Source organism: Poecilia formosa, unplaced genomic scaffold (assembly GCF_000485575.1).
Source record: "Poecilia formosa unplaced genomic scaffold, Poecilia_formosa-5.1.2 Scaffold18, whole genome shotgun sequence".
Taxonomy (NCBI): Eukaryota; Metazoa; Chordata; class Actinopteri; order Cyprinodontiformes; family Poeciliidae; genus Poecilia; species Poecilia formosa.
Window position 1 is genome coordinate 1,334,772 of NW_006799957.1, and position 23,482 is coordinate 1,358,253.

Sequence of the window (23,482 nt, forward strand, 5' to 3'; positions counted from 1 at the left end):
TCTTACTGTAGATGTACTTACTTTTTTTTATTTTTTACGTTTGCTGCTTTTCTCTGCAGTCTGGTGCCAGCCAAGGTCCAGTGGATTCCTGAGTGTGAGTTCTGCCTTTTAAGAGGCCATAAAGGCACTCAGAGATCCTGAGAGCAACCCAACCCACTGCCTTTTTACAGTGGTACATAGAGATAGGTTTACTTGCATATGCCACCTTACCATAAAGTGCTATAGGCTACAGGTTCAGAAAGGGTAATGTCTGAGAAACAACAGCAGAAAATATCTCCAATCCTTATGTCTCAAAACTGGGAATCATAGCTTTAGGACAGCTGCAGGATGCTATCGGATAGTGTAGAAAGGTAGTTCTCCTAGGTAGTTTTTCATTATCATGGGTAGAATACACATGAAGCCTCTATCATGCTTTCCCCACATTACTTAAGAGGTAAGAGTTTTTATTTATTTTGCTCCAACACCTGATTGGAATTTGATAAGAAATGTCAGTATTGAAATATAGTGAAGTTGCTGAAAGACTATAATAAAAGCTGAGCTATAATTTTTATTTTATTTATTTTTTTATGAAAAGCAAACTATGCAAATAAACCAGAGCATATTTTTGTAGCTTCAACTTGCATTCAGGACTTGCATCCAGAAATTATTCATGTTTTTAGTTGTTTGGGATGTTTACCTTTCCTTCTTCCATGACACTTACGAAGGGATATTGAACAATTCAAAAACATGAACAGTCACAACATGAGAATGGTAGACATACATTATTCAGACAAACTTTAATGAAGCTTGACATGTGGGATGAATTTTGAGGCACTTTATATAAAGACTTGTTACATGCGTCATGGATGTACGTTTTAGTGAATCAGTTTTAATACTTCTGCATAATGTATTTTTTATATCTAAAGTTCTTGACTAACTCATTGTTCAGTTTTAAAAAGTTGCATCAAAATGCAACATTCAATATTTATTAAAACTTTTCACACAAATTGGCATATGAATAGCATAGTAATTGCTTAAAACTGCAACCTTGCATGCACAAACATGAACATTTTCACAATGACCTACTAACATCTAGTGTTATCTAATAGTAAAGTTTAATTGAAGTTCAACATACTTTCAAATTCTAAAACAGTTCCTGTTTTCACTCCTCCCAGGAGGGCTCATTTTCTCCTACTGAGTTCCCACTGTGAAAGGTTAATGTTTAGGAGTAAGGGATTCAAAACTTGTCAGCATATGGAAGCCCCTTAAAGCTCCAAGGAGCCTGACGTCTGCTCAGAACCTATCTCATATGACTAGATTACAGCAAAAGCAAAACCCCGCAAAACAAACAACTTTTTGCGTATTAATCCTTTTTTTTTTCTTTTTTAGTTTTCCTGTTGCTTTGCCTTTGCATCATATTTCATAACAGTTGACATAATACTCGGGTAAACTCACAACAGAATACAGGCAACCAAAACAAAGTTTGTGAGAATAAAATGACGGCAACCATCTATGTTGCAGAACAGCCTAATGGGAAACAGCAGAAAATTATATCACCTTCATGTTAAAATCATTAAATCAGGCATTCACAGTAGAATCAAATCAATAAATCTTTTCAGGTACTCAAATGGCAAATAGTTAAACTAAATATATAATTTGTATTTTGTATATTCAACCTTCTAGCTTAACAAAATGAAACAGGTTAAATACTAGATCTATAAAGAACATGTGGCATCCTAGGTTTATTTTTTATTTGCACATTAAAGTTTTGACAATCAACTTTTCGAGATAAGGCTTCATCTGTGACACTGAATGTACATTTTACACACGTCTGGGATTTGCTTGATTGTAAAACACATGTCAGTTTCCAACTACGTGGCTTATGTGGCATTGTCTGTAGATCCCTTTACTCTGCAAAGAAAGCAAATAGAGATCATTAGTCATTTTTATTTAACTGACTGGTAAATTAGAATATCAAAGGTAATTTATTTGAGTAATTCAACTCATAACTCACTCACATTTGATACGCACTGTGTATATTTTGTATTTTTCTTGCTGTTAATTCTGATGAATTTTCCTTACAGCTATTAAAAACTTAAAATTCTTTTTTTCTGAAAATGTTAATATTGCATAGGACTAATAAATAAAATATGTCTAATACAGAAACTGGCCTTTCAAAAAGCCTGCCCATGAACTGTACAGCATGTGCTTTCGATTCTTGGTAGAGGGGTTATTTTCCATGAATTACTGCATTTATAATATAACTTGGGATGACTAAAGAAACCAACAAGTTATTTTCTTCACATTTTTTCAGGTTATCATCTAGGCACTGGTTTAAAAGCATCTGATGTTCTCTCATTTTCTTAACTGGCTTCAGAAAAAGAATGCATCTTGGAGATTGTCGTTATCCTTGTTGTTAAGTGCAGCTATTTTTTACCACACATTTTCCTTTTACTTAACTTCATATGAATGTGCTTGAAATGCAGACACTGTTTGCTATATTCTATCAAGTTAACAGTCCCTCCTAGATTTGGTAAGCCATAAGTAAACATTTTTATGTTTACATGCTTTGTATTTTATAGCTGTGAGGAATAATCTTTGAGGGATAAAAATACACGTTTAAAATGTTTTCCTTCAGTTTGTTTCTGTCACTTTTAAACTTAAATTACTAAAATAAATAAAATTTTGGATTGTATGCTAATTTATTGAGATGTACGTGTAATCTTTCCACTTGTGCAAAGCGTTCTGTTAAGGACTTACCTCTGACTGTGAGTTTAGTTGAACTCTCTGCTCTTCCTAAAGCATTTTCTGCAACAATTTTGTATTCCCCTGTATCCTTGGTTCCCACCCTTAATATTAGCATAGAGCAGACCCCACAGGTGTTGGAGATGAAGTAGTTGGTGTTGGTATTCAGACTGATGTTGTTGCGCAGCCATGTCACATGAGGTGTTGGATCTCCTTTTACGGCGCAGCTCATGTAGCATTCATAGCCTTGTGGAGCAGTGTGCATTTTCAGTGGGACAAGGAATTTAGGAGGACATTGCAGGTCACAGGCTTTGGACTCTGGCATCTTCACAGTGAATTTTTCTGCAGAGAATCAATATAAAAAATTAATTAGAATATAACTATTGACTTAAAAAATAAAGAAGCAATTCTTCACACTCTAGTATAAAAAATGCCTCCTTTGACAAGCTTGTTACATGAAAAAGGGCTAAAATCTGTCTTTAAGTGAACTATATTTGGTCAGCTTTATGAGTATCCGAGCAACAAAATAAAACTTAAACTTGTTAAAATATTGCATTTACTTTAGGATTTGTGATGCTAAAGTAACATATGTTTCTAAACCTGAAAAGCAGATCCGTTCACCTTTTTTGGCAGGAATGAGCCACTTTGCAGATTCGGATGGTTTAGAGGAGCCCATGTCATTCTTGGCATAGACTCTAAACTGATATTCTCGACCCGGCATGATGTTACAGGCCGTAAATTTGTTGTTGAAGATTCGATCTGCAATGGTGTTCCAAGATCTCTTGACTGAATCTCTCTTTGTCACCATGTAGTGCAGCCTGTCATCCCGCTTCTCATCTGGAGACGCGGTCCATGAGATGGTTACTGTGCCAGGCACGTTTTCATCCAGATCCACAGGACCTGGTGGCTTTGGCTCATCTAGAGTTCAACATTTTTGTTACTCACTCTACTGAATTATACAGCAATGGAGAAAGAAGACCACTGTTTTAAACTTACCTGTGACTCTAATTTCAATGCTAATTGTTTCCTGTCCTACAATGTTTTTGACTATGATGGTATAAATGCCGGTATCTGAACGTTCTGCAGAAGGGATCAAAAGCTGGGATGTACCCTCAGCATTGCTGATGGTGACCTTTTTAGACACTGGTACGCCATCCTTTAGCCAGGTTACCTCTGGCCATGGTGAAGCCTACAACACAATATGAAAACATTACTTCCAGGAGTTTATAGGTATGAATTAACTTCTGTAAATCATCTGATAAAGTACCTCAAAGTTAATGGTGAATCTTGCAGAATTTCCTGCTCTTACAATCATGAAACTCTTGATTTTGGCATCTGTGAATCGTGGTCTCACTATTTAAAGAATAGAAAGCAATTTTGTTTTTATGAAAACTGAAAAAAGACACATTTCACTGCAAAAAGACAAAATAAATTTCAACTATAAAACTTGGTATTGTCCTACGCACTACACTGATATAGACGATGATTCTGTATAACCTATAATAGCGCTGATTATACAGTAAAGCACATCTGTAAAATCATATCATGATTCATCCCATCTTTTTTTTGAGATATCCTGGAAATACATTGAAAAGAAAAATATATCATACTTTTTAGAGATAAACTACACTTGAAGCTAAAATGAACCAAATGTCTCTCTGTGCCCCCATATTGCTCAAATTATCAGGAAATCTTGTTGAAGTACCAAATGGTCAGACATGGCCTAACATAACCAAATAAGCTATTTAATATAAGTTTTGTTAAAGTAGCTATTAAAAGATTAACTAAAATGAAAAAAAGTTCTGCTGAGTTACATGCAGGCAATCTGCAATGTAGTATTTTTGTTCTAGGTGGTACATCACTTTCTGTTTATCACTTTCAACACTACCAAGTTTCATATTAATATGATCAAAGCAAAGCTATCCATACTAGGTGAAATTACAAATTCATCCATTTACAATGGATGAAGTAAAGTTTTTCAAATCTTTATTTTGGAAAAGGTTTATAGGCTTTCAGCCACTTTACTACCCATGTGGAAATAACTGACCAATGCACAGTGCAGTTTTAGCTGTCTCTGTCCTTTTAGCTTATTTGGAATATAAGCCTTAATGATTAGGCTTTGGGTTGAAATTTAATTCAATTTCTAATAATTATTGTTACTTAATGTCACCCCAAGGAATAGCGGATAAACTGGCAGTGCATGGTTTTGCATGCTGTTTCTTTAAATTTATTTTTAGAGACTGATTTAAGTGCAAATGTACTTACCTGGAGGGGGCATAGCGAGAATGTAATTGTCCAGCTCCTGAGGCACTCCCTCACCTCCATCATTAGTAGCAATAACTCTCACCCAGTACATGGCCATTGACTTCATGCCCTTTACCGTATATGTAGTCATGGTTATTGCATTAGAATTACATCGATCCCAGTCTGTGTTTTCTGCAGGCCTGATTTCCACAAAATATCCCTTTGCTTCATCCTCCTCTCCCTTAATGTCTTTGGGCTTGTTCCAAGACAGGGACAGGGTTGTGTAGGTGGAATCTGTCACTTTCAAATCAAGCACTTTACCAGGAGGCTCTGAAACACATGATTTGGCGCCACTTTTAATGTCACACAAATATTTTATGTAGATTAACAATGACAGCTCTGTCACAACATTTATAAACATCCACCTACTTTTAGGGTCTCTGGCAAAAACAAACTCAGATGGAGTGCTGAATTCGCCAGCTCCTGAGTCATTGATTGCAGACACACGGAACTCGTACTCCATGCCCTCAACCACATCTTTTACAGCAAATCCTTTACCTGAATAGGAACATTAATGACTACTCTTGATTAGTTTATCCTCAAAAATAACAATATGCTAAGAATTAGCAGAAATCATAGATAAACTATAATGTAACCTCTAATAATCTCATTTGGGGGGTTAACTTGGCCCCAGAGGTTGCTGCCCTTCTTGCGTTTTTCCAGGTTGTATCCCAGAATGCTGGTTCCTCCAGTGTCAGCAGGAGGGGACCATGTGAGGTTGATGCAGTCCTTAAAGGCACTGGCAACCTTTGGTGCTGATGGAGGTGCAGGATATGCTGTATGCACAAGAAACATACATTTGTTTCAAGTTGTTTTTAAATGCATTTGTTATAATATTTGTTTTAATTCCTTGATTTACGTAAATGTCAGGTGTCAAATTTAACATTCTGTTATCATTGAAGACATGTGAGAAGAGGAAAATCTACACAATTTGAATATCTTCGCATGCTAACTAAATTTAAATTTGTTTCAATTATCAAGTTCAAGTTTCAAGTTTTCCATTTTGTTTTTTGTTTTTTTGTTTCATAAATAACTACATGGGTGAATCTTTGTGTGGTTTTGACTATTTGGGTAAGATTTAAAACATTTTGGAATTTGGTAAAGCACAGATCATTTACAATTTAAAACAATAATTTTGACACAGGGGAAATATTCATTTTACCACTATTTTCTTATTGAGTATGTAAAACCTGGTGAGGACTTACATCAAAGTCAGGATGGTTACATATGTGTAATGAGCCTGCTTCTAAGACACAGAACACATCTGCTGTGAACAACACTAATTGTTTCAGTTATATTTCTCTTCACTACAGATTGGTTATTTCAGTTGTTAAAAACCCCCTGATACATTTAACTTGAACTTACCTTTTGTTCCAGCCTGAATATCTTCAGTTTCCATCATTTCACTGGTTCCCATTTCAGTCTCCACTCTGATACGGTAGCAGTATCTCCTACCATGATCCACGTCAGAGTCTCTATACTTGGCCTCAGGGCCAATTGGTCCAACCTTCTTCCAGGTGTTCCGTCCAACTTGTTGTCGTTCAAGGATGTAGTTTTGTATCTTGCATCCACCACTGTCCTTTGGGGGTCTCCACTTGAAATCAATTACAGAGGAGGAGGCTTCAACAATCTCCAGAGGTCCCATTGGAGGTGTAGGTTTATCTGTCGGAATACAGCATGGTATGGTAATATAGTATTTTAGTTGATCAGAATGTATTATGCTTACATGTTACTTTTGTCAAATACATACCAAGTACATTTAGCTGGCTTACAGCCTCAATTGTCCCAAACACATTTTTCAGTTTTATCTTGATTTCGCCGCTGTCTTTGTGCTGCAGCTTCATCATCAGCAAACGACTGGTTCCATCTGAAGTCTCAATATTTATATTGCCTTCACTTGAAAGTTCTTCACCCTCAAGGTACCATTGGACTTTTATTGGCTCCCGGCCAATGTAAGACAATTTATAAGTAGCTTTGTGTCCCTTCTTTATAGTCACAGGAGCTTTAAATGCTTCTAGCTCCTCTTTATCAAATCGAGGGGGATCTGAAACCAAGAAAATGCACAAAACCTTTTTTAAAATTCAGTTTAAAGACTTGCATTCACACTCTGGTAAATTATGGAAATGTTTTTACCTTCAACAGCAATTTCAGCCTCGGTTTTTCGGCCATCGGCTTCAAATTTATATTTTCCAGCATTTTCCTCTGTGACTTTGTGGATTTTAAGCCTGTGGAAACATCCTTCTTTTGAAATTGTTAAACTCTCAGAAGCCTGAATCTGGAGGAAAAAATACAAACATTACAACATTGCTTTATTGCTTCAGTGTCATCCAGGTATACTTTGCTGATAATGACTGCTTTAGGGGTCTGAACTCACCTCAGCTCCATCTTTGTACCAGATTCCTACACACTCTTCACTGCTTACTTTACACTCTAACTCTGCTGCTTCCCCAATAATGGCTTTGCAGTCAGAAAGTCCAGCGTGAAAGTGAACACCTGGGTCTGAGAAGCAAGTAAGTTAATAAATGCACGCATTATCCTCCTTTTGCAATCATGTTTTCTTAATTTTTATCTTCTTTCTAAACACGAATACAATTAAAACCAGAAAAAATATCTGACCTTTTTTTTCCTCACTGTCTGGCATAAAATCAGTCTACTTATTCTCCATTTTAGGAGAGTTATGATTTAGTTTTTGGTTGCTGCTTTCTTCAAATCCAAGAATTCCTACTCGTATATCCTACCATCACTACACATGTATATAATTTTGACCAAATCACGACAATAAAAAAAGTTCACAATATTTCAGCTAATTTAATGCACATCTGTTTATTTATTTTTAACTCAATCCCTTAAAAGCACTGCTTCCATGTGTGACGTGTTGAAAAAAAATGTTTTGCTAAAAAATCAGGAAGAGAGTTATGAACCTATGTTTGACCATAATTTCCTTAGTTATATCTAGACCATCCCAGCATCATGTTGTGTGGTTGTTTTCCTGCAGGAGGGGCTGATGGATTTCACAAAACAGATCCCAGCATCACAGAGAACATTATTCAGAAAAATAGAGGGTTAAAGCTTAGACACAAACAGGCCTACCAAATGTAAATTAATGCTCTGCGTTGTCAAAATAATCTACAGAGTGGTTTCAGTACAACAAAGTCAATGTTTTGGAGTGGCCATTCGAGAACCATATAGTTGGCAGAGGAGAAAATGTGTGGGAGCGAGGTGGCCTACAACCCTTAATAAGTTTCACCACATCTGTTAGAAAATATTTAACCCCAGTCATTCACATTAAAATTAAATCAAATCAAATGTTAAGATGTTGTGTCAACTTCTGAATTTGAAGAAAGTACAAAAACTATTTTCACATTTTGCAAGTGGAAATAATTTTGGTCAATCTACATGATCTTAATCAGGAAAAGTACGACTTCATGCCAGACAGTAATGGGGGAACAAGTTGTTTTAAAGCAGTGTTTGTGAATATCTGGATTGAACTTTATACAAATAAATGAGCAGTCTTTCTTCTCTGCATACAGACTTACCTGCGAAATATTACATCTCAAGTAATGTTTTAAATTTAATAGAATTCATGTATGAAGTCAGGAAAAAATAACATCTCAAAGTGTGTTTTTCCTTCATTTGAATTGAAGACGTCTTCATGAACATGGAACTTAAATGGCTTATTTTCTAGAGGCTTTCTTCAGTTTGACAAGTTGAGTTCTTAAAGCTTAAAAGAGTTTTCTGTGCCATTTATTTTCCTCTATTCACTTTATGTTGACAGAAAAACAAGCTGTTGAGAAAGGAAATCACCCTTTCAGTACTGAAAGTTCTTTCTTCTTTTGAAGAACTTCTTATTTCTCTGATGGAAAGTCAGTCTTTAGTAAATGTACAAAAAGTAGAAAAAAAAACATATTTCTGGGCATTACCATCCTCCATGGTCAGCTCATCTCTTTCTTGATTTTTCTGTTTTGTTAAAACCTCATGTACACAGTGACTATTTCAGTTGTGTTGTCTTAAGCAGTGTGTATATTACTCTGTGCTAAAATCATTTGCCTGAGTGCACCATCTCATCCTGAATTAATATTTGAAACACCAAGCAGGAATGTTAACACAGAGGCATTCAAAGCACAAAAGCTTTCAAATTGTCCACAAAAGACAAACATTGAGACAAACAAAAGGATTTTCTGCTGATGTCCAACCTGCAGGTCAAAGAAACACAGTTAATGACTAATCTGTCACTGATATTCACAGACTGACATATAGCCAATACTCCACAAACATAACAAAACATAAATTGGAATCAGATATATTTAGCATTCCTTTAAGGCACAATCGTGATTTTAATTCATTCTTTTATATTTTAAGTTTAACAGCAAATTTATGGTAATAAACAGCTTTTTGCCCAGTGGTTACGAATGTATTCTGTTAACCCACATACCATATCTCTGTAAATTTTATCAATGCATTGAATAATTTAATGCAATGATGATACCTCCCATGCAGCAAATAATGCAGTACTTGGCAATCTTACTGCTAACTCTCTGCTCGATCAACGGGATGTGCCGTGCACTGTCTGAACATATCCCAGCTGTTGCTGGCTCACCTTCATCTGCACCCTCATCATCACAGCTTGCTGCTCGCCCATGCAACTCTCACCTCGGGCATATCTTCTTCCAACGTTATTGGCTTTTCATTTTAGTTGATTTCATTTTAAATAGGATCAAGTCAATATTTTTTTTTCATTTGCTGTAGAATTAGCCTGACAAATAACATTAAAAAAACAAAACAAAAAAAAACAAAAAAAAACGTTAAAGATTTTAAAAAATGGGCAACAGGGTCATGGAGAATGTCAACCATGGGATGCATTTTGAATGCTTTGTGTAAAGTTTGCTCTTATGTACTCATAAAAGCAAGTATGCATAAATGTCCATATCTAGGTTGATTTCTACCATTTCTATTTAAATCCTGCCAATTTGTTCTCAGTTTTTATAAATCAAACAAGAGGTTTATAACACAATGAAAACAAACATGTTTACACACATATAAGTACACTTATTACACAGAAAACCCAAATATATCAAATACACTGCCTGGCCAAAAGAGTAAAAGTTACTACTTGATTTTCACAAGCCAATTTGTGAATTTCCTCTTCTGTTCTGGATCATTTTTTTCCCCATCCTTTATGTTCTATCAGTAATGATAGTCAATTTTATACAAAAGTATCACAATTTATGTTATATATCAAACATTGCTTGATATACAAAACTTTTTAAATAATTTTACAATACTTATAAAGTAGATAATAGAGTAATGTTAGGTGTTGATTTTAGACTGATATGAAGTCAGCAATCTTTGTTGGAAAACTTTTGTAAAGTATTTACAAAACCCACCATTAAAACAAACAAACAAAACAAAAAAAACCCACATTTTCTACATTTACACATTTTTTTTCCGGGTCAAAATAAACCTAAAGGAAAATTGAATTTGATGGTAATGAAAATATTAATTTTATGATTTAGTTTCTTACCTATAACTGTATCAGGAACCAGTGGGCCAGCTCTTGCTCGTTTTCTCCTCTCCCCTCCCTTTTCTCCTCCTTCTCCTTTCTCTCCTCCCTCTTCTCCTTCGCCTCCCAAATCCCCCTTCTCTCCTCCTTCCTTTGCTCCTTCCCTTCCTTTTGCTCCCCCTCCTTCTCCCTCAATGTCCTCATCTGAATCTTCAAATGAATCCTCATCACTTTCGACCTCAGAATCTCCTTCCACATCTCCACCCTCATTGCCTCCAGCCCCACCTGCAGCTCCACTCCCATCTCTCCCTCCAACTCCTGCAGCACCACCAGCAACTCCTGCAGCACCACCAGCAACTCCTGCAGCACCTCCTGCACCCCCACCTGCGGCACCAGCTAGACTACCTGCTGCACCGCTTCCACCTGTAGCACCAGCAACTCCACCTGCAGCACTACCTGCACCAGCACCTCCTGCACCTCCACCTGCAGCACCAGCTAGACTACCTGCTGCACTGCCTCCACCTGTAGCACCAGCAGCTCCACCTGTAGCACCAGCAGCTCCACCTGTAGCACCAGCAGCTCCACCTGCAGCACTACCTGCACCAACACCTACAACCCCCCCTGTGGCCCCACTGGCCCCATCTGCCCCAGCACCAGCTACTTTTTTCTTAGTTTTCCTAACAGCTCCATCTTTGCCAGCGGCCGCTCTCTTTGCCTTTGCTGCAGCTTTGGCCTCAGCCTTTGCTGCAGCTTTGGCCTCAGCCTCTGCCTTTTGCTTTGCTCGGACAGCTGCAGCCGCCAATTCCTTCTCTTCTTGAGCTTTTTTGGCAAGTTGTGCTTTTTCTTCCATTTCTTTCTGATATCTTTCTTGCTGTTCCTTTGCTATTCTCAGCAGTTCTTCATCATTGCCGGCTCCAGCAATGGTGGTTTTCCGTGCTGCCTTTTTGCCCTTTTTGGCTGGATCTTTCTCCACTGTAAAATAAAAATGAAATAAAGATGTAAATAAACAAAATTGTGGTCTTGTAACTGTGTTTTCATATTTGAGGTATCTTCGATCGGTCAGAAGCTTATTTCCAAACATCGAAAATGGGCAATAAAAGTTTTCTCACCTTCAACCACAAGCCAGGCATTGCAAGACTTAATTCCTGCCACAGCAGCATAAATGCCACCATCCAGAGGCAGGCAGTCTCGCACAATCAACTTATGAATGAGCTTATCTTCAGATACAATGATCTCATGCTTCTCATTATTTGTCAGCAAAGCGCTTTTGCCATACCAGTTGATCTCATTCATTGGTGCAGTGAGTACACACTGAAAGAGAGCATCCTCTCGTTCTTCCGCCTTGACCTCTTGGATTTTGACAGCAAAGTCAACTTCAGGCACTGCGGAGTTTGAAGAGTGAGACAAATGCCTTTCATTACTTCTATTAATGTAATTCAATGCCAACTTATCTAAGTCTCATTGATGGACACTTTGTGCATGTTTGATTCAAACAAACATCAGTTTGACATTGAGTGAGATATTTTACATTTTAAAAGCAAAAAATTTCCCAGCAGATGTTTGATTTTTATTTCATATAAGTTAAATGTCTGTTTCTGTGTCAAGCAGTCAATGACTACGTTCTGTGTCTGTTAATGACCATATCTTTGTATGTTTATCCCAGTTCCTCTGCAATAAAGGAGACATTGCTGCCACCAAATTTTACTTTGGCTTTCATCTTGGATATTTTACCACTGGCTAAGAGTTGATATATTTGACAGTGTTCCTGTCCTATATGCAGTCACTAGAAGATTTACTCCTGCCAATAACTTTTTATGTGTTTTTCTTTCACAAAGCAGGTATTCTTGAGCCAGTTCTGTTTTTGGAGTCAGATGACATTTCTTCTAAATTATCACTGTAAAACCACAGAAAAAAGTGGCACAAATTTTACCTTGTTTTGCTGGTACATCTTAAAGTTTGAATTATGTTATGAATTGTAAAATAAACAACAAACACAAATATTTCAAGTTGCCTTGAAATATTTTAAAGGGTCTTACCTTTAAAATCTGTGGAAAATACATTGACTCCTTCCACATCCACAGAGTAGAGCCCAGCATCATCCTTACTTAGGTTTTTGATTGTGAACACATATTTTTTGCCAACTTGTTTTAAGTTATGCTTCATTCCTTCTCCCTCTTCCTTTGAGAATGGCACCATGACACCATCCTGCAGAGATTTTCAATTATATGATGGTTTATTTTTATCAAAATTCTTCAAAATCAACAAGGATTGTCCGTGTGTCTCACCTTGTACAGAAATATTTTGCTGCCGGAATCTAAGAGGTCCATATCCAACTCAATTGTTGCACAGTCGTCATCTTTGACCTCAACTGGTTTGAGCGTCCTGATATGTGAGATGAACTATAGCAAAAATAAGCAGGTGGACGTAAATCATGAAAATAATTAGAAAAAATAAATCATGCAAGGGTACTTTTTTGCTTTGGGGGAACATCATAACTCATCCAGAACAAGAAGCAGCAGGAACTGTACCTGTGCAATCTCCTCTTCTCGTTCTTTTTTCATTTCAGTAAGTTTCTTCAACATGCCACGGAAGTCAGTGATGCCATACTCTGCACAGATTCGCTCGTAATCTTTTTTTTCTGCACTAAGCAGGATTTCCCAGACCTTTTCGTTTGCATCCATTGTCTTTTCCTCACGAGTTCCATCGGGATTACTGAAAAGTGAAACATTTGTTGTGTGGAGCTTGACTAAAACATTAGTTCTTGTGGTTGAAAAGGTACTAGGCTACAATAAAAGATAATACATTTTACTGACCGTGTTTTGAGTCTTTTTCTGAACTCTGTCGCATCTAGGGAAGATATGGGACAGTTTATATAAACAGACATTTTCTTTTCACAATTCACTGACTCAAAACACATCTGTGTGCAAGCATGGGATATCTTTCTATCTTTGTTGAAATGTAACTGTTTTCCTGAACATGTTAAACATAGTTATAGATGACTAAATTAAAGTGTCTAGACAAAAGTAAAAAGTAGAAAAAAAATGTTTTGTCACATTTATTTTACATGATTTGTAAGAGATGCCACTAAATGTGGCACTAATTATAAAAAGAAAAAATGTATCTAATATTTTTAAAAGCATAATTTTCACTGAATAAAATTACACAAGTAATTACAGTAATAAAAGTATTATTTTGTCAAAACTTGTGGTAATGTACTGCTGCGATGAAATCTTATTTTAGCCTAAGGCTTTTTCAAAGTCTGGAATGTGTTGTGTAGTAAATCAGCATACTAACAAAAGCAAATGAAAGGACAGTTATGATTTTATATGTGTAAAGATTAGTTGTGTAAGGTTTACCTTCTCCTTGAATCTTTTGAAGTTCCTTGGTCTTAGAGAATCCCACTGTGAACAAACGATACAAAACTTTGATTCTGCTTCACAATGTGTCCGCATGATCTAGAGATACCTTTAGCAGAACAAAACAGCTTTAGTTTTACACAGTTAATCATACCCTCAATAACATTCAGAATAACGGTACAAACAGCTCTCCCATATTCATTGGTTGCATAACACTTGTAGGTGTCAGCATCTTCTGGAGCTACCTTAGGGAACTAGTACAAGGGTAAATAGAGGAAATGTCAGTTTATTTTTTAGTCATAATGTCATTGTTTCATTATGTATTAAAGTTTTATATTTATTGTCGATGACAGCAATTTGTATTTTTTGCTTTATTAAAACTTACCTCGAGGGTATGTTCATTTGATGTCGGATCATATTTTTGCTGACACACATCAGTGTGAAAAATGATTTCTCCATTTGCTCTGCTCCATGTTACAGTAGGTGTTGGATCTCCCACCACAATGGCTTTAAAGTATGCAAATTTGCCTGCAACATAGCACTCTTACAGTCAACTTAAAAAGAAACAAACAAAAAAAACTTCAAAATAAATTGGCCATGAACCAAAAGTAAAACATATTATTCAAATGAGTAAATATAGATAATGTTTTAATTGAACAATTTAGGATTTTTTTAATGTATTTTTAATGTATTTATTTACAAAAAAACAATTAGATAATAGTTTATTTAGTCTGGCTGGCATCAGATTCTGCCTCGAACAAAAATATGTGTATTTATGGATATAGTGCTAGTTAAGTAAATATTTAATATAATTGACATACATTGTTCCTGGAACGTGATCATATTTCAGCTCTAGGTTCTTGTTTAATAGGACATGGAATGCTTTCTGTAATGTTTCGGACACTGGTGACTGAGATGATGAAGCTCTCAGACACCTGAGTGAGGGTAACCATAATGATCTCTTAAAATGTAATTGGAGAGATCAAAATATTGCCAAAAGGAAAATAAGAAATCACAGCTTTGTTAAAATTCTAATTGCCTTCTGAAATATTGATTATGACATTGTTTAAAATATTGGTTAATGAAAATCAGTGATGGAATTCTTGTTGCGTATTACAAATATCTCACATTTTCCTGTCTTTATAGTTCTTCCTTAACTCTTTACATGTAACCATTTATCATCATGAATATCATTCTCTGTTTTAGAAGTGGGGCTATATATTTGCAATACATTACCTTGTGGTTGTTTATATTGTCCTACTGCATTGATTTTTCAGCTGTTAATTGTGGTAAGATTGCAGTTTCACAGAAAAAAATTGTCTAAAATTCCTACTTCTTGCAGAGAACAGACATGTGCAAGTGTTTTGAGTTTTTTTTAAAGGGGTGTATTGTTTCTAAAACCTTAACCTTCAAGCCTTTGAGCTCAGATTATCTGTCCCCAACCATTCTGCTCCTTTCCAGGTAATCTTAAAAACACAGTTCATATTTGCAGACAGGAAAATCTTACCCTCTTGTATAGTAAGGGCTATGGGTTTCCGTGTGAAATCTGGAGTTGTTTTTCCTTCAGGAAGTTCCTCCATAAACTGAGTAATCATGACACCAGGCACTTTTGATTTCTTCTTGATGCCTAAATGAATCAAGAACCAATTAAGAACCAATTAATTAGCTTACAAACAGAATGATGCAAAACCAAGTATAAGTGCACAAATAAGCAGCAATTCCTTTAAATGTGTATTTTAATCATTGAAATATATATATATATATATTTTTGCTCCATCAGGTACACAACATAACATAAAAAAAGACAGTTGAACAGCGCTGAAATTGATTTCATAATGAAAACAAAACAAAAATTAACAGGATGTATGATTGTCTTTTAAGGCCCACTCACACCAGGCTATGACTGCTGTGTGGTCTGAAAGAGCTGCACGAGAGTCCAAACATCAATGGATTGCAGAAAATTTGGAAAACCTTCCGCGGCTATGTTATCTGTCCTGATCCGATTTATTTTTGTCTTCTGCTATCCTGGTCATTCTACCACAGTGCATGAGAATCACATTGATTGGAGGTTTCTGGATCTCCACTGCCAGTTTCAACCTTACTGTAAATAATGAAACACATTTAGTGTTTTCAGCATGTTAAAAGACTGCTGTGCACTAATAAGCGTGCCATCTGGAGCACATATTGTAATCTGCTACAAGACTCCATTAGGATACTTGTGAATCAGTCAAGCCAAGCCGCTAAAGCCTTAGGTTGTGATTTGAGTCCCACTGTGAGTGTTGTAACATTAGACTGTAAAACTGCAAAATGATGCATTTAAAGTGCAGCCTGAAAAACTCAAGTCTTTCTTTAGTCGTTCAATAATCACAGCCTGGGGAGAATTTAGAGGTGTGTAATCCTCTCCCTAACTAGGTGTCCTTCTCCAGCAATGAACCAAACACTTACTAATTTATTTGTCAAAAGGGGCCTGAGCACACTCCTATAGCATTGACAAAGAAAACATGAATTGTTCACTACAGCTGACTGCTTATGTCCTTTTGACTGAAGCCAGAGAAGTGACTTGATGCACTGCACATAACAGCCATACTGCCAAGAGAATTATAGTAGCCTTAGGATGAGCTCAGCATGGCCAGTCCAGCTTCAACTTCTCAGAGGAACAAGCCTCACAGCTGTGCCAGCTCCACTGCTGCTGGCGCATTACACTCCCCTATGCCTCTTCAAGGACTTCTATGCTGGCATTACAAATAGAAACCACAACAACTTATTTCCATACATAAGTTCTGTCAAAGTTCAAAACAGTCAGGGAACTCTCATGTGAATAATGAGAAGCTCAGTGCGCTTTTAATATTTAACAGATAAACTCTCCTAGACCCCACAAGGTTTTTATTCCATTGTGCAGTTTTAATCTGGTACGAGAGGGGCCTAGATATCAGGCATGTATGTTTACCCAAAAGGAGTGTGATCCTGTTGGGAAAATGCCACTAAAGCGGAACAAACTGTGACCCAAACATGCTGTTATACAAACCCACAAAAGATTTTCACTACATTTTGTTCCATTTTACTAACCTAACTGATAGTTTTATTTTAGCCAGCTAAAGTGTGAAGGGAATGGATATTGGTTGGTTTCATCTTGGTTTTAAAACCAAGATGAAAACTACGTAAAAGGAGAGATCACATTTATTCTACTTTAGCTTCTCTCTATTAGCTCCCTGTTAAATTCAGAATATAATTTAAACATCTTTTTGTACATCAATGATTTGATTGTTCCATATGTTAGTAATGGGGTACTTTGCTTTCAAACTGCATGTTTATGGAACATTTGCACTTGACTCACCCTGCAGTTACAAAAAGCGACAGATGGAGCAGGAAGATAATAAAAGCTAAAAGTGGGAAAAGTTGCTCTAAGCAAGTAAAGAGCAAATTCAGAGATCTGGAATTTTTTTTTAACTGGTAGCATTTTAAAATATGTTGGGGTACTTTGGGCACTGGCCTCTAATTAGAGTCAATTAGTTGGATTGGATCAGGCTCAGACACAATGTTTATGGGGTCCAGCTGGGTTGGGTTGTATTTTTAGGCCCGAGCTAAACTCAAAATGTTTTTTTTTTTTTTTTTTTTTTTTTTTTTTTTTTTTTTAGTAAATCTCTCACAAAGCCCTGAAAGCTGTAATAAAGCTGTGGCTAAATTGCAAATGGCTGTATGTTCTTTTATTATGTGACTTTTTAAAGCAATTCGTTGGACTGGATGTTGTATAGCAATATAAGAGTAAAATTGATTTTCAAATGGTATTTTCCACTTTTCAGATTTTTATTAGAAATCATTTGTGAAAACCATGTGCTCATCCATATAAAATACGTTGAAGGTTGGAAACTGTGGAAACATTCAAAGAGTATCAGTTATTTTACAAGGCTTGTACATGTCGGGGGTGTCCGTTAAGCTGCTTATCATAAGCCTTCAATGTAGGGGTAAAAAAATGACTACACATTTTGTGGTTTTTGTATCCAAGCGACTCCATGTCAACTACATGTTAGAAAGCATAAAAAGGTCAAATGTTTCAGAAGTATTTATTATTATTATTATTTTAAGTTTTTTTTTTTAATATATATATTTTCTTTGAGAAACAACAAAAATTTATAATTAACCTTCCTTGTGGGTAAACAGTCCAAAATTTGACTTATTTTGAGCTTAATGAGAATAACAACAGCATATTTTTTTAGTCACTTTCTCTGGATTGTCATGTTGTGTGATGTTTCCTGCAGAATAGATTCCTGAGTTGAGCTTGAAGGTCACATTTGTATAGGACAGATCTGGATTCAAGGTTGTCAGTAAAAAGTGGCATTTTCCCATCGACTCTCAAGCTGAAGTAGAGACATCACAATCATTCAGAACGCCTTCTTGTAACAGCTTGTCACAAGTTTTCACATGGTATGAAGGTTGTCACAATGAAATGGATCCATTGTGCCACAGAAAGGTTTGTCATCCATTTTTGGAAAGCACCTTTCAAGGTTGAGGACAGAGATGAGGATAATGAAGATGTAATTTTTCATGCAACGAAACCCAGCATGGCATCATGCATGCAGAAAATTATTCATTTGTATTTTCATTATCTTTTTTTCTTGCATACCTTTGTCGTCCTGGTGTACTCCCTCAGAACCGTCGATTTAACACGCAACATGACAGAAGGAAAAGGCACAGGACAGGTAAATATAAATCCTGACAGAAGAACCATGGCAGGTTGGAACTTTGACAGGATTAAGAACATAGAAGAAACACAAGGGACCACATAATATAAACAGTTTGTAACCCAAGGTTGGGTGGACAAATACAACACAGAATATCTGCAGATCAAATATGCAGAGACTGACAACACAACAAAAACTATTAGTGATATACAAAAGATAATGCAGCATGTTAGCATATGGCTTGGAAGAGTTGTGCCGTGCAACTGTTAAGACTCAACACGAAGCTTTCTTACATAGTTCCACATTGCAGACTTCTCAGGATGATTTCTGCTTGGTGCTTGAGATTAATTCAGGTAATACTTGGAGAAAAGCAGGTTGTAAGAACATCCATTTTAGAAAGATATTGTTTCAATTCCGTGACTATTTGAAAGCATCCCTAATGTGGTGTATTGACTCCCATGTCGCCATCAGGTCATGTGTTGGACGTTCAGTAATTTTTTTGTTACCACATTTCATCAGGAACAGAGAGGTTTCCTGTTTCCTGGTTACATCTTGGTTTAATTCAATCTTCTTTGACTACATTTTTTGATTCTGTTCTTGGGAAAGAGAAAAGCACCATAACCAGAATGCAATTCTGACCGGTGTAACTTGATAGTTGTTTCTTGTCTTTGTGATGCATGAATTGGGTGATCTCACCATTTCTGTCTGTATCTTCTTTGGTGAGATATCTTGGCATTAAAGGTTAAAGAGCAACTAAATTGTCACTGACAGTTTGAGTTCCTCCACTTAATTTTATTTCCTCTGCAATTATTAGCTGTTCCCGGCATTGACCAAAAATTGTTGGGTTCCACATCTTCAAAGATCTTTCAAGACTCGATGACATTGGTACTGTCTTCTTTGTCGTTGCTGTTTTGAGTATGTCCACGTCTTGTACATATTTGGTTCTTGGTGGCAATCTTAAATGACGATGAAGTTTACTTATAAAGTGTAGTTAAGTTGTACTATGTTGATGATCTCTGGAGTAAAAGAAAATGTAAGGAGAGGCAGCTGGAATACCAACCTTTGGCTGACTTCTGCACTTACCTGCCTGCCCAGTGGCAGTTTCATCGTCCACCTTTGTCTTCTTCAACATCTTTATTTCCTCTTCAGATCAGCAGATTCAGAGGACTCTGAACAAAAGACAGAGAGATACAACAAAAACTCTTAGCACCTCATACATACATATCTCATATTTTCCCCAGATTTTGAGGAGACAGACTTAGAGATGGCTTATATCTTATTATTAACGAATTCTCTTTGAAAATATAAGCACAGACCACTCAAAGATTCTTACAGAAATATCTGCCATTTTCAGAACATTTTTTTAACTTCAAGTTCAAAAGGCTTTTTAGTTATACCACTCCTGCCCACTGATTGCAGTTTCCAAAACCTGACAGTAAGAGGCAGCAGCTGGTGTTATTTACAGTAACTTGATCATAACATGATCCGAGTTCCTGTCTCATGAGGTCTTCACAGGCAGCTGTAAATTAAGCACAGATTTTAGTGAAGCCTTAAAGATGCATGAAGAAGAATTGAATATTTAAAACTACATAAAGTGGCAGTGTTTGGGCATTTGAAAAGAATTTACATATTTTTAGAACAAAAAATCTGCAAGAGAAGCTACTTTCAGGTATAAAAAACAACATTTGCTGGTACAATACCCTGGGGAATGTGCACAACTTGGCAAAGCTCTGCGTACTGAAGCAACAAAGTAATCTGTAGCTTCATGCAGACATGAACTGACTAAAACGGTCACACTTCTTATCATGAATTTTGACAAAAGCCATCAGTGTGGTTCTTTTTAACCTGGGAGACGTTTCCAGACTCAAAATTGACCACCATTAGACTGTCGGCGGACTTTCAGTTGAATGTCTGCCAAAAGTCCACTGACTACTTTCAGCAGACTTTCGCATTTTATTCAAAACTAAAAAGCTATATAATGGTTATGCTAGGTCCGTGGAAATGCTAACATAGCAGCAATTTTATTAGAATGCAAGGTTTTCACGAGGAACAGTTGTCTTCCATTACCATGGGATATTAATCCAATGTTGCAACAAATTTTAGAAGAAGAAAAGCCAAGCTGGCAGTAAGTATTACAATAGAAATGACTCTCTAAACTCCTATTCTTTATATGTTTGGAACGACACCGTTTGGTTAGTTGGTTTGGAATTTACACTCTATCCATTTTAGTCTCATCTGTCCAGATTGAAGTTTTTTTTTTTTTTGCTGAAGAACGCACGCACGCACGCACGCACGCACGCACGCACGCACGCACGCACGCACACACACACACACACATTTGTCATCTCTGTAGATGACAAATGTGACCCCTTTCTTTCTGTGTTCAATCCTTTATCTCTCTCCTAAGCGAAGGCATTAAAGATGTTGCTTCATCTAATTCTATTTGTATTGCATCCCATAGATTTTACCCCTAACTCAGAGCTTTTTTGAATTGTTCCTCTCTTAAACAAAGGAAGTGTTGCTCTTTTCTTGAGTTTCCCTCTGTCTTCTTAAATCTCTAGTCGATTGTGACTTATAACTGTTCACACTGAACCAGGTTCTGCAGTAGTTTTCTTTCTATTAAAAGGAAGTCTTCTTTTCCATGTTCACAACATCCATGCACATTATGAGCAATTTCTGCAAAGTTAATAACTGAATGCTTTAAAAGTCAGTAGCTCAGTTCAGTTGGGTGGGTTTCCTTGGAAACTTATAACCAATTAGCGTGATAAACTGAACTTGAGGACACTGTTTTATTACTAGGATTGAATTGGTGTGTATGTAATTGACTTTGAATGTGTCTCTATATGTTGATGGAAATTGTTGAACATTTCTGTATATTGATGTATCTGTTTGGCTCCTGGCATTTGTTATCAATTGGCATTGTATATATTAATAAATTGAAATTAATTGAACTGAAATCTAAATCGGTTTTGACTGTAAAACGGACACCAAACAATATTGGACGTGCATTTGATTTACTGTGGACATATTCAAAACTTTATAATTTTGTATACACTTTAGTAGCATACAAAATTATAAAGCAGACACACATTTGAAAACATTAATATGTACACAAATATCATTGGGTAATGTTCTTAATCTTTTACTGTCTATATAACTTGCCTTGGGCTATACTTAACCAATTCCTGCAAAAAGAACAAACAACATCTTAAAAGAAGAGTTTTCTGAAAAGTCTCTGAAGTCATCGCACAACACAAAGTCAGAACATACTTAATATAATAGCAGTACGTGACATCCAGCTTCCACCCACTTCAGCTGACTGCACCACTGACCACATACTCTGAAAATGGCATCTAGTAGCTTCTCAAATGTCGCTCCTTGCTTTTTTTCCTCCAACATGTCGGTGATCACAGCAGGGTGAACAAGACAGAAAGTGGCTTGAGCAATGTAACTCACAAAACTCAGCTTAATGGTAAGACCTTTGGTGACAAATGAGCTCTAATGGTGCTACATGAACCTCCCTTTGGATTTGCTCATGTGTTCAAAAATAGCATGATGTCAAATTGAAAAAAAAAAATATTTTCTCCATTTTAGAATTTTTTTATTTGCTTTATTTAATTGCATTGAAGACATTTATGTTTCTAACGATGATCTTGATATGCATACATTTTAAGGTGTACCACCTAAAGATGCATGGAGAAGACAATATGAAACACAGCTCTGCAGATTCTTCAACGTCAAAAGAAATTGATCACTTGCCAAACTACAGTCCACTTCTTGCTTCCCAGCCCCTAAAGCTCAGGTTACTATTGAATTGATACCTTCATCTAAACTTAGTTTTCATCCAACAGCTTCACATCTCTGTCCATATTTCACTGATCCAACCTCTTTAAAAGTGTGAAATTTAAGCTCTGTAACCAGCATAAGGTGATTTCAAGCATCAGAAGCAAATATGCAACATTTAATCTACAGCCTAATGAATAATGTTTTAAAATACTTTGCAATGTAATACTAGGTGTGCAAGGTATTGAGTTTAAAACGGCAAGCTTTATTCTTGGACAAGGATAACACTCATGGTTTCTTTTTTACAGTTCCACTGCAACTGCCTAAACTAGTGCAATTATCTTTTCTATCCCATCATTCAACACGAAGCATTAATCTGGATGTTAGCATGTGGAAACATGCAAAAAATATATATCTTTTTTACTCCCCTGCTCTGTAAAATTTCTGATCAAGCTTTCATTTTGTGGACCACCTACCTGTTCCCTTCTCTTTCAGACAGCACTCTGGTCACACTGTGCCTTCCCCTATTTTTTTTAACCGTAATAGATCCTTCCTGCAGCTTGCAAAGCAGTGCTTGATGCTTTACTTCAGCTCGGACCCAGTGACTGCCAAAATCCATTTAGGCTTTTTTCATGTCAGTGATGACTCCAGAGGCATTAGAGGTCAAGTGGGCGGTGAAGCAGGGTGGGTTAAATACTTCGTAAAGATTTTTTTGTACTTCGGTCTGGATATGCAAGTTTGGCTCTAAATTTGAGGTGAAAAAATGCCCTGCAGCTTAGAAACCATGAATGTTTAAGGCGTGGCATCCTTAAATTTTTATTCTCTTATTAGAGGTGCAATGCTCAACTGCAGAAGTTTTCTTTTGGATAAGTCTCTAAGTGCACAAACATAAACATTTGTGCACTCTTCTGTGTGCTGTCATGCATTTATAATTTCACAGTCTGATTTAGACATTCACCTCCAGTAATTGATTCTTGATGACTTGAACATAGCAATTACTTTCCCGACAACTTTAATTAACAAAATAAGCTGTCTTGAAATGGCTGATATTGATTTGAAAAACTGGGGTGGAAATAATGACAATAATGTCTATTGGATGAAGGTTGCTACTTAGAGAAACTGTCATCTTTGACAAT

General features: G+C 36.4%; 1 protein-coding gene and 1 long non-coding RNA gene across 6 annotated transcripts in view; one reads left to right on the plus strand and one right to left on the minus strand.

Annotated features, from left to right (window-relative positions):
- The window catches only part of LOC107835673 (uncharacterized), a 152,748-nt gene that overhangs the window by 8,338 nt on the left and 120,928 nt on the right, over positions 1-23,482 (plus strand). The window lies entirely within an intron of this gene.
- On the minus strand, positions 758-22,968 carry igfn1.1 (immunoglobulin like and fibronectin type III domain containing 1, tandem duplicate 1). 5 transcript variants are annotated; one of them, XM_016668897.1, is made up of 26 exons: positions 22,823-22,967; positions 19,647-19,732; positions 15,392-15,511; positions 14,270-14,412; positions 14,039-14,138; positions 13,885-13,929; positions 13,342-13,375; positions 13,057-13,240; positions 12,814-12,927; positions 12,565-12,733; positions 11,638-11,910; positions 11,072-11,500; positions 10,898-10,951; positions 10,550-10,855; positions 7,403-7,527; positions 7,162-7,303; positions 6,779-7,072; positions 6,394-6,690; positions 5,625-5,804; positions 5,398-5,526; positions 4,990-5,298; positions 3,992-4,077; positions 3,721-3,913; positions 3,346-3,642; positions 2,740-3,066; positions 758-1,890 (listed from the first exon to the last, which is right to left on the minus strand). In XM_016668897.1, the coding sequence occupies exons 2-26, from the start codon at positions 19,693-19,695 to the stop codon at positions 1,886-1,888; spliced, it is 4,404 nt and encodes a 1,467-aa protein (XP_016524383.1). In that variant the 5' UTR covers positions 19,696-19,732; positions 22,823-22,967; the 3' UTR covers positions 758-1,885. The 5 variants fall into 5 exon arrangements, with proteins under 5 accessions (XP_016524383.1, XP_016524382.1, XP_007546991.1 ...); XM_016668896.1 differs by lacking the exon at positions 10,898-10,951 and having other exon boundaries at positions 10,550-10,848; positions 10,990-11,500; XM_007546929.2 differs by having other exon boundaries at positions 10,550-11,500.

Excerpts from the sequence above, each read along its gene's own strand:
- igfn1.1 (XM_007546929.2), bottom strand. The coding sequence starts at position 19,695 with ATGTTGAAGAAGACAAAGGTGGACGATGAAACTGCCACTGGGCAGGCA. Across the intron at positions 13,376-13,884 it reads TCAAAAGATTCAAGGAGAAG|ATGCGACAGAGTTCAGAAAA; the intron begins GTAAACCTTACA and ends TATCTTCCCTAG. Across the intron at positions 4,078-4,989 it reads TCTCGCTATGCCCCCTCCAG|TGAGACCACGATTCACAGAT; the intron begins GTAAGTACATTT and ends TTCTTTAAATAG.